At 43.0% G+C, this 11,865-nt stretch overlaps 1 protein-coding gene across 1 annotated transcript in view; it reads right to left on the reverse strand.

Annotated features, from left to right (window-relative positions):
* Window positions 1-10,680, reverse strand: part of slc4a8 (solute carrier family 4 member 8) — a 53,237-nt gene extending 42,557 nt beyond the window's left edge. The window contains exon 1 of the mRNA XM_024427404.2: window positions 10,298-10,680. Within this exon, the coding sequence (XP_024283172.2) occupies window positions 10,298-10,342 (45 nt within the window). The 5' untranslated portion in view covers window positions 10,343-10,680. The remainder of the gene's footprint in view (window positions 1-10,297) is intronic.
* Between the last annotated feature and the right edge of the window lie 1,185 nt (window positions 10,681-11,865).

Genomic DNA, 11,865 nt, shown 5'->3' on the forward strand with positions numbered 1-11,865 from the left:
CCTATGTGAGAATGCTGTTAATTGACTACAGCTCAGCTCAGCATTCAACACCATTGTCCCCTCCAAGCTAGTCAATAAACTTAGGACCCTGGGACTGAACACCTTGCTCTGAAACTGCATCCTGGACTTTCTGACGGGCTGACCCCAGGTGGTGAGGGTAGGCAACATCACCTCCGCCACCCTGACCCTCAACACGGGTGCCCCACAGGGAAGTGTGCTTAGTCCTCTCCTGTACTCCCTGTTTACCCATGACTGCGTGGTGATGATGGTTTTGGAGTCGTGCATCAAGTTTGCTAATGACACAAGGGTGGTAGGCCTGCCAATTAGACAGGCTACAGGGAGGAGGTCAATGACCTGGCAGTGTGGTGCCGGGACAACAACCTCTCCCTCTACGTCAGTAAGACCAAGGAGATGGACTACATAAAATGGGGGTGGGGGGGAAGCATGCCCCCATCCACATTGACAGGGCTGCAGTAGAGTGGGTCAAGAGCTTTAAGTTCCTCAGTGTCCAAATCCCTAAGAACTTAAAATCCTCCACTCACATGTGCACAGTCGTGAAGAAAGCGCGACAGTGCATCATACCCCTCAGGAAGTTGAAAAGGTTTGGCATGGGCCCTCAAATCCTCAAAAAGTTAAACTGCTGCACCATTGAGAGCATCTTGACTGGCTGCATCACTTTCTGGTATGGCAACAGCACCACCCTCGATCACATGGTGCTACAGACGGTGGTGCGGACAGCCCAGTACATCACTGGGGCTGAACTCCCAGCTACCCAAGCCATAGGCTGTTCTCTCTGCTTACGCATGGCAAGCGGTACCAGTGCATCAAGTGAGTCACCAACTGACTTCAGAACAGCTTCTATCCCGAGCCATAACACAGCTAAATAGCTAACAGAATGACTACAAGGACTTTCTGAGTTGACCCCTTGTATTTCTTTTTTTGAACTGTCTCTATGCACACTCACAGAACTCTACACATTCACGCACACTGACACTCCAACACACACATAACATCCACACCCACATACAATAATCATTTACGCGGCTGCTACTCTTGTTTATCATATATCCTGATGCTTAGTCACCTTATCTCTGCTCTATACATATCTACCTCTATCACTCCAGTATCCCTCCCTGCACATTGTAAAAATGGTATTGGAACTGACCCTGTATATAGCTTCTGACTTTCTTGTGTTCTTATTATTTCATATTTTTATTTCTCATGTGTTTTTGTTATACCGTAAGTTATTTTTAGTGCTACACTGATATTGATTACTGCATTGTTGGGTTTGAAGCTTGCAAGAAAGGCATTTCAATGTACTTGTGCACGTGACATTAACACTTGAAACTTGAAGTGCTCTATCTCAGAGCAATAATGAATGACCACAGCAGACCCACTGTGCAAAGACGTCAGTGCAACGTCTAGTTTTGATTTTCATTTGATTTAGTTGTCAACTAACGAGAATTCACCATGTCATTGGATTTAGATTAAAAGTTGGGTGAAAAAAATACTAAATGCCCTAACGTTGATTACTTTTTTCAAATCCAATCAGTTTTCATGTTGATTCAACATCCTTTTTTGGTTGAAATGACATGGAAACAATGTTGATTCAACCAGTTTGTGCCTAAGGCAATAACCATTAACACTAACCAGGGACCAACGACTCAGCTGACCAAGGCAATAACCATTAACACTAACCAGGGACCAACAACTCAGCTGACCAAGGCAATAACCATTAACACTAACCAGGGACCAACGATTCAGCTGACCAAGGCAATAACCATTAACACTAACCGGGGACCAACAACTCAGCTGACCAAGGCAATAACCATTAACACTGACCGGGGACCAACGACTCAGCTGACCAAGGCAATAACCATTAACACTGACCGGGGACCAACGACTCAGCTGACCAAGGCAATAACCATTAACACTAACCAGGGCCCAACGACTCAGCTGACCAAGGCAATAACCATTAACACTGACCAGGGACCAACGACTCAGCTGACCAAGGCAATAACCATTAACACTAACCAGGGACCAACAACTCAGCTGACCAAGGCAATAACCATTAACACTGACCAGGGACCAACGACTCAGCTGACCAAGGCAATAACCATTAACACTAACCAGGGACCAACGACTCAGCTGACCAAGGCAATAACCATTAACACTGACCAGGGACCAACGACTCAGCTGACCAAGGCAATAACCATTAACACTAACCAGGGACCAACGACTCAGCTGACCAAGGCAATAACCATTAACACTAACCGGGGACCAACAACTCAGCTGACCAAGGCAATAACCATTAACACTAACCGGGGACCAACAACTCAGCTGACCAAGGCAATAACCATTAACACTAACCAGGGACCAACAACTCAGCTGACCAAGGCAATAACCATTAACACTAACCAGGGACCAACGATTCAGCTGACCAAGGCAATAACCATTAACACTAACCGGGGACCAACGACTCAGCTGACCAAGGCAATAACCATTAACACTGACCGGGGACCAACGACTCAGCTGACCAAGGCAATAACCATTAACACTAACCAGGGACCAACGACTCAGCTGACCAAGGCAATAACCATTAACACTAACCAGGGACCAACGACTCAGCTGACCAAGGCAATAACCATTAACACTGACCAGGGACCAATGACTCAGCTGATACACAGACATGCAAACAGTAGACACTGGCCATGTTTGAATACCCATACTTGCGTCCTAAATAGTAGGCCGTTTGAGTATGGAGAAAAAATGTAGTTTAATAGTAAGCGACATTTAGAAAAAAATCAAGAATACTTTAAATGCCGGATGTCATACTAATTTCAGCTTTGACAACAGCTGATCAATTAGATATGGGGATGCGCTACTGAAATCAACGAATAGCGGGAAACAACGCAATCACGCATGACGCACTCTCAGTATGGGATTATTATTTTCTTTATAGTATGGGAATTTTCAAAAATCGAGTATAGTTTAAATGCCAGGATGTTATACTCACTTCAGCTCTTCATCTAGTAGAATTCGATACACACTTTTCCACAATGCATTGGAAGAGGTGGGCTGCGAGTAATAGGCCCTAGTTCTCTTCAAACCTAACAACAAAACTAGGCTAGTTAATTGTGAAGATGCCAAAGAGTGAACTTTCTGTGGTGGTGTTCAAATGTAGGCTAAGTAGTTATTGTTCTCCTCAATATGATTACGAGTATTGCATCATAGGCTACTGATGTCATGTTAATCAGGCCTTTTGATTTGAACACATACAGTGCCTTGCGGAAGTATTCGGCCCCCTTGAACTTTGCGACCTTTTGCCACATTTCAGGCTTCAAACATAAAGATATAAAACTGTATTTTTTTGTGAAGAATCAACAACAAGTGCGACACAATCATGAAGTGGAACGACATTTATTGGATATTTCAAACTTTTTTAACAAATCAAAAACTGAAAAATTGGGCGTGCAAAATTATTCAGCCCCCTTAAGTTAATACTTTGTAGCGCCACCTTTTGCTGCGATTACAGCTGTAAGTCGCTTGGGGTATGTCTCTATCAGTTTTGCACATCGAGAGACTGACATTTTTTCCCATTCCTCCTTGCAAAACAGCTCGAGCTCAGTGAGGTTGGATGGAGAGCATTTGTGAACAGCAGTTTTCAGTTCTTTCCACAGATTCTCGATTGGATTCAGGTCTGGACTTTGACTTGGCCATTCTAACACCTGGATATGTTTATTTTTGAACCATTCCATTGTAGATTTTGCTTTATGTTTTGGATCATTGTCTTGTTGGAAGACAAATCTCCGTCCCAGTCTCAGGTCTTTTGCAGACTCCATCAGGTTTTCTTCCAGAATGGTCCTGTATTTGGCACCATCCATCTTCCCATCAATTTTAACCATCTTCCCTGTCCCTGCTGAAGAAAAGCAGGCCCAAACCATGATGCTGCCACCACCATGTTTGACAGTGGGGATGGTGTGTTCAGGGTGATGAGCTGTGTTGCTTTTACGCCAAACATAACGTTTTGCATTGTTGCCAAAAAGTTCAATTTTGGTTTCATCTGACCAGAGCACCTTCTTCCACATGTTTGGTGTGTCTCCCAGGTGGCTTGTGGCAAACTTTAAACAACACTTTTTATGGATATCTTTAAGAAATGGCTTTCTTCTTGCCACTCTTCCATAAAGGCCAGATTTGTGCAATATACGACTGATTGTTGTCCTATGGACAGAGTCTCCCACCTCAGCTGTAGATCTCTGCAGTTCATCCAGAGTGATCATGGGCCTCTTGGCTGCATCTCTGATCAGTATTCTCCTTGTATGAGCTGAAAGTTTAGAGGGACGGCCAGGTCTTGGTAGATTTGCAGTGGTCTGATACTCCTTCCATTTCAATATTATCGCTTGCACAGTGCTCCTTGGGATGTTTAAAGCTTGGGAAATCTTTTTGTATCCAAATCCGGCTTTAAACTTCTTCACAACAGTATCTCGGACCTGCCTGGTGTGTTCCTTGTTCTTCATGATGCTCTCTGCGCTTTTAACGGACCTCTGAGACTATCACAGTGCAGGTGCATTTATACGGAGACTTGATTACACACAGGTGGATTGTATTTATCATCATTAGTCATTTAGGTCAACATTGGATCATTCAGAGATCCTCACTGAACTTCTGGAGAGAGTTTGCTGCACTGAAAGTAAAGGGGCTGAATAATTTTGCACGCCCAATTTTTCAGTTTTTGATTTGTTAAAAAAGTTTGAAATATCCAATAAATGTCGTTCCACTTCATGATTGTGTCCCACTTGTTGTTGATTCTTCACAAAAAAATACAGTTTTATATCTTTATGTTTGAAGCCTGAAATGTGGCAAAAGGTCGCAAAGTTCAAGGGGGCCGAATACTTTCGCAAGGCACTGTAGATTGTTTTAGTTTTGTAGGCTAGGCTACCTAATTTAATTATTTAATTCATGGATCAAGCCTTAGCAGTCATTCTGATCTCATTTCTAATGATCAGTGGTGTAGTTTATTGTGTTGCTGTCCTTCAGTTCTGAATTTGCGATACACCCGCAAGTCCATGTTTTTATGTGCAATAGCCTTTTGATTTGATTTATATGTTACAGAGCTTTGGTTTCACTAATAATGGAAATGGAACCAATGATCTGTTTCTGTCTTAAGTCCTTTTTAAATAGGATAGATGGGCTATTTGGGCTACGCTATAGGTCGAATGTGATAGTCTGCCTATAACCAGCCTGAGTAGGCCTATAACTCCATTCCTATTCTATTCTGAGTTTAGAGAAATTAAACAAATTGGAAATTAACTATTATCAGGCTGGTTGAAGTGATACATGTTGAATTCGGAAAAATCCATCCGCACTCGGCCCCGCCCCGCCTACTTAGCCAGTCACGAGCTGCTACTGTGTTGCGGTCGTGGCATACTGCATACTTTTAACTAAACGAGCCTCTGTTTCATGCAGCGTGCCAGAGCAGTTATTTTGTCGGGAGAAAATGTCAAATTCATATATGTTAATTACATGCAAATAAAGGTTGCTTCGCTACCACACCAACAACGGAAGCACAATCATGGCCTCGGATTCGCGGGTGGTCACGTTAGAACAGACCCAGGGTCTGTTTCTGTGGCGGCAGAAAGGCTCATGTTTATTGTAGTTTTTAGTGCTCTTTAAAACCAGCAAATTATGGTAAAAACACGACTTCTCCACACAAAGGCTGAAACATTCATAACCGATGGGCACTACACGAACATGCAAATTGTTTTGCCATCCTGGGAGAAACTGGAAGGTCTACGTTGCACAGTAATCCTAATATCACTTACAGATCTCATGGTTTATTTTAGGGATGAGGAGACTCTTTATGATTCCTTAGTAAAAGGGAGTTATGAAATGTGAAGACACGCTACATTAGTTATCACATAAAACCAATCATATTCACTGTTTTAAACATGAACTTCCGCACTGCACAGTTGTGTGAATCATCTGTCTTTTTAGTGCAATAAACTGTGTGGTTTCTTTAACACAAGAGGTTGCTGTTATGCCTGAATTCGACCCAAAACCAACGAGGAAGGCTGCATTCTTGCGAGCGGTTGTATGAAACCAACCGGTACGTCAAGAAAAGCTCTCAACTGTGCCGGCCCACTCTTCATTTCTATTCAGTTCGACTCGCCATAAGTTTGGCGTCTGAACTGTATGTAAGTCAGGGTCACGGTTATAGGCCCAATAACCTCTCCTCCTACAGGCTACTTCTCTTTAAGTAGTCCACCACTCTCTCTCTTCCTCCCTCACTTTCCTAGAGTCCCCCTCTCCCTTTTCTACTTTCTCCACACTCACTCCTTCCTGCTTTCAACTCAATTTCCACGCTTCCTTCTCCCTCTCTTTACTTAAGCCCCCCTCTCCCTCTTCTCCTTTTTTCTACACTCTCTCCTCCTTTCTCACTCCCCCTCCCTCTCATTCTCCTCTCCTCTTCTCCATTCTCCTCTTCTCCATTCTCCCTCCAGCAGCACACTGACCTGACAGCAGTGCTACAGATCCTGACTCTGACAACTGGGCCTGTCACTTCCAGACGAGGCCCAGTGTGTGAGGGGGGCGGGGCCAGCAGGCCACAGAGGCTGCTGTTCCTCCTCCACATGGCTCATAGTGTAACTGTAACCACTCAGCCCCAGGCCTGGCCCCAGACACCTGCACTGCTACTACACTACAGTCTAACACACTGCTGTACACTACAACTGACCTGACTCAGGAAGAATAGAGAAGGAGTTAGTTCCATAGGACACTAGGGATGGGAGAGGCTGATATCTAAGCCGTGAAAGAGAAGATGAGAGAGGGATTGGACAGATGGGGATAGAGAAAGGGGGATGACTGAGGTGAAGGGGTGGGGAGGTAAAGATGAGAGAAAAAGTGGTCTTAGTCAGGTTAAAAAGAGAGAGAGAGCAGAGAAAGGGGAGAGGAGAGGATGCGATGCATTCACTAGCATTGTTCAATGCCACTCATTTATTTATGTCTCTCTCTATTTCTCTTTCTCTCTTTACCTTCCTCTTCCCTCCATCAGAACACTGTGGCCTTGGTGGGTTGTGTAGGTGAGAGAATGCAACAATGCAAATAGAGCTCATACAGGGAGGGAAGGGTGTTGTATAATTAATTACATGTGCATCATTCAGCTTCTACTGTGACTTCCTTTGATTGAGGAGGCACTATATTACTAGCTGTGTGGGAGTGTGTGCGTGCATGCGAGTTACCAGTGAGAAGAGATATCACTCATATCATTTATCACGCATGTGTTTCACCACAACTTTTTTTTTTTACAGTCTCTGTCACTAAAAGGACAATGCTGCCAGTGCTAACAAACAGATCATAACATAAACATTACAGTGGCTAGTTTTTCCCTCTCAAAGCAATCACTTACAGGTACATATTGGTCTGTCCAAACACAGAGATAAGATCAGAGCCTAATTAAAACTGTAACATAAGCTGGACAGAACAATATTAAAGGGAGTTTGTCATCACGAAGGGGAGTTAAGGGATTAAGGGTTATCACCATGGAAATGTCCTAACTGAACCATAAATAACTGAGTTATTATCTACAACAAGGTAGTTTGTGAATGTACCCTTGTGGCTTGTCACTGCCAGGTGTCCCTTATTGGAAATGAAAGGCATTGCCTAGAGTATAAAAGTTTGGCCTTCCTGTTCAGTCAGGGGATCCCTCACTCTGGTAAAGATGGGCATGCCTTGGGAGGACGGGAGTGATGACAATGACGTAACCAAATTGAAGATGCGTAATTGTAAGAATGTGTCTACCGCGAGTGTGCCGGTCTCCATTGGTCCACAGTCCTTCTCTCATGGCATGCCTTAGGTTTGGGATTATTTTGTTTGCCAGAATCTAGGTTCCATGTTGTATGCTACACTAATTAGTGAAAATGACTGCTCTAAACTGGAACTCTAAACTCTAACACTGTGCTGTCAGCAGATATTGTGTGAAGCACAAAGACGTTAAAGATGTTCTTGCAGTCCAAGCGTCTATTGAGAATTTCTTGTGGCAAACAAATATTATGTCTTTGTATATTCTAATAGTTATTCTCTTGTTCTGTCCTTGATTTTAAGAAACATTTGAGCTGTAGCTCTGAGGATTTCACCTCACAACACAACATGGTGTACTGTACTATGGCTACATTAATAAGGTCTATCCATGTTACATACTTTTATTGATAGTCAAGACTTGGGTTGAAATGGGCCAATGCCATTATAGAAATTCAGTAAGATTTTAGAAAAACGTGGCAGTGAAATCGCTGTCCTTTAACAACATTGTCATATATTTAGGGCTGGTCTGTTTTTGGCTTTATCAGTCCTAGATTCTCTACTGTATGACACAGTACATGTGGTGACTCATCAGAACAAACAAAACTATTGAGGCATTATAGGCTCCTTCACGCATGGCGATATCATAGCCTGATATTGCCTAGTTCTGTGCTAACTGGATTAGAGCTAATAGAGTAATGAAATAAAGCATTAACCTTATCACAAGATGATATACAGACAGTGGTAATGGGTTCACTGGGAGGCTAGAGATCTGTAATGTCTGGGTCCAGATGTCTCTGTATGCCTCCCTCCCTTTCCGGTGCTATGCAGTGAAGCCATCAAATTATATTACCATTGGCTTCCCTTGACACCAGTCATTAGGTCTGCCCATGTTCAGTCCAGTCTAGATCCTCCCCAATCACTTTAACCTCAATACTTAGGCTACAATCGGGCTTAATCTAATATGAGACTTTTGGCTCTCTATCAGGTCTGTGTATCAGAGCCTATGTATTTGAAGGACACTTACTGTCCAAATAATGCCCATTTGAACAACTTCAAGCACCATCAGACTACAGTCTAGTCCAGTTGATAATCTTTGATTAGCTGTTCTGGCACCGGAATGGAATTTCCGAATTTTCTCCTATAATAAATAAAAAACACTTGAGTCTCCATACATCCCCCAGCAGTCAGCCAACCAATGACGACATAGGAGAGTGTCATCCAGGTACTTTGCATAAATATTCCTTTGCATAAATATAACATTATCCTATCTTAAACCCTGGTAAAGTACTATGTACACTTATTTCATTCATCACCCAGAGATGCTTCAGGGTACATTCATGAGCAGTCGCTGTATTTTGAACTGCCTGTATTGTCGGTTGACCATGGGTAAAATCAATCAAGTATTGAAAGCTGACGCTAATTATATTTTCTCTTTATCTTCTTAGAAACTATATCTAGCTCTATGGTCCCACCCTAATTAACACAATGGTGAAACTAAAGCTTAATTCGGAGCTCGGTTTCCTTCAACCGCCACGGATTACACATAGGATGGCGTCAAGGTCATTTGAGGGTAATTGAGAATGTATTCCGGGAATGAGTAGAATATTATTAACACTTTAGCTACACTGAACATGTTAGTTGTGTGTTGTAGGCTATCATTGAGGGTGAATGGTTGATGTTGTCTGATGCAGTTCTAAAAGGATAAGTAGACCGAATGCTTCAATTGTTTTGGACACCCCATAGCCTAGGCTGCTGTAGGCTTCATAATCGATACATTGATCAAACTCAATATTCAAACAGTTTTAATAAGTGTCCGTTTTATATAGCCAACCAATGAACAAACATAGATATACACTAAGCCTCTATCCTTGTTTACACTTGCCTGCCTTGCCATGCCTACCTCGCGAGTGATTGCATGAATCTCCAACATTTTCCTTATTTCTGGCGATGCCAGACACATTTTTAAACATGTTTGAGGTTAAAGAAATGTAACTCGTGAAAGATGGGTCCACACTAGGCAGTGTATTGCAATGTGATATGTCCATTGGGAATTGTGTCATTGCACGTGCCAGCAGTTTCCGAATAATAAAAACACTTCGTGCGCACTAACTCTGCTCCATCCTCACAGGATTGTAGCCTACTACAAAAATGCGTTCCTGTTTTCACTTGAAGAGTGGCAAATTCATCTAAATCTCAATCCGTTCACATTGAGATGTAATTAATAATTATGTTAATCTTCGTAACAAACTGGATGAAGCTGCCCTATAGGCAAACATGGCTATTGATCTTCCCACATTTGGTAGGATAAAAGAGCGTCCAAGAAGCGTTCCATTTTTCCTCTCCAGAGAAAACCGTTATAACTGCATCGGTAACGTTCAGTTAACATTGTTATTTTAGGCTGATGTATAGATCTACGCTACTTTTATTCACTTGACTGTGCCATATTTTGATATTACATTTTTCAATAAATAAAGGAGTGCACAAAGAAAGATGACAATACCTGGTAGCTCAAAATGCTCTCAGGGTCGTTGACTTCTGCGGGCATGATAGTAGGGTCCGTGTATCGTCCTTTCAGTTGACGGGTGAGCTACTATACACGGAGTCAGAAGCTGAAGCTGATAGCCAAGACGGCTACAAGAGACTCGCGGTGTTTTCAGTCAATTCTTTGACAGATATTCATTGGTGACAATCCTTCCCAATTCTGACAGACATGGTGTGGGAAAACATGTTCCCAGTTGAGAGAGAATCGTAGAAACGCTGCAAATTCCACCTGTTCTGTTATTAGCGTTTTGACGTCCTGATGCGCGCGCTCCTCAAGCTTTCCTCTCTTTGATCCCGGGCAAGGTTAGCGGTGGATGGAGCATCACTGCTTGTTCAGCCAATTATGAGAAGGCAGCAGAAAGACTGCGACGCATTGCTGTTGCCACCGAACTGATGTCAAGATAAAGTCCCGTTTCAAGTTGCACATTCAAGGGGTAACAAAGTAGCCCATGTATCCATAATACTGGAGTAGATTGTTACAAAGTATACGGATTCATTTTCAGATGTTTTACATCATCATTTGAACTTGCAATGTATAGGCCTATGACGACAGCAATCATGGCATAGACCAGGGATGGGCAACTGGCGGCTACTGGCATGCGACTGCAGCTCCCCCTTTGAAGGCCCTCGGAACAATTTGGTTGTGTATCAGAAATGTTTTCTCTTATGTCAGTCACTGATTAGTCAGTAGCCCATGTCAGCTAAACATTTTCAGATTTCTAAGTTAGTTTCGCGGCCAGCTATCTAACAGTATCATGGTCGAATTACCCGCTGGGGGGGCACACATTGCATTTTATTAGTCAGTTTCACACAGATATCATATTAAAAACTGCACACATTTCTTTCCACCCTATGGCAAATTGTAGAATCGCAGGAAATTGGATGTAAAACAGCACATTTTCAACGCTGCCCCATGACAAAATGAGTAGCATTGCACGAAATTTGTAATACGATTGCAACATTTTCTCTAAACCAGATGGAACAATTTGTTGAATTGCACAATTTATTTTAAAACTTCCTCTCCGCTGTCAAGATGGTGACCACTAAAATGTTTTGCTCACAATGTGGGGAGTTGGATGAGTTCAGATCATCATGATGCTAATCCCTGACTATAGCCTATATGATATTGATATATACAGTGCCAGTCAAAATGTTGGACACACCTAGTCATTCCAGAAGGTGGAAGGTTTTAAGTTCCTTGGCGTACACATCATGGACAAACTGAAATGGTCCGCCCACGTGGTGAAGGAGGCTGAAGAAATTTGGCTTGTCACCTAAAACACTCACAAATTTTTACAGATGCACAATCGAGAGTATCCTGTCGGGCTGTATCACCGCCTGGTACGGCAAATGCTCCGCCCACAACCGTAAGGCTCTCCTGAGGGTAGTGAGGCCTGCACAAAGCATCACCGGGGGCACTGCTTTTCCCCCCCGCTATCATCCAGAAGGCGAGGTCCGTACAGGTGCATCAAAGCTGGGACAGAGAGACTGAAAAACAGCTTCTATCTCAAGGCCATCAGTCTGTTA

This window comes from Oncorhynchus tshawytscha, linkage group LG07, assembly GCF_018296145.1.
Source record: "Oncorhynchus tshawytscha isolate Ot180627B linkage group LG07, Otsh_v2.0, whole genome shotgun sequence".
In the NCBI taxonomy this organism is placed as follows: Eukaryota; Metazoa; Chordata; class Actinopteri; order Salmoniformes; family Salmonidae; genus Oncorhynchus; species Oncorhynchus tshawytscha.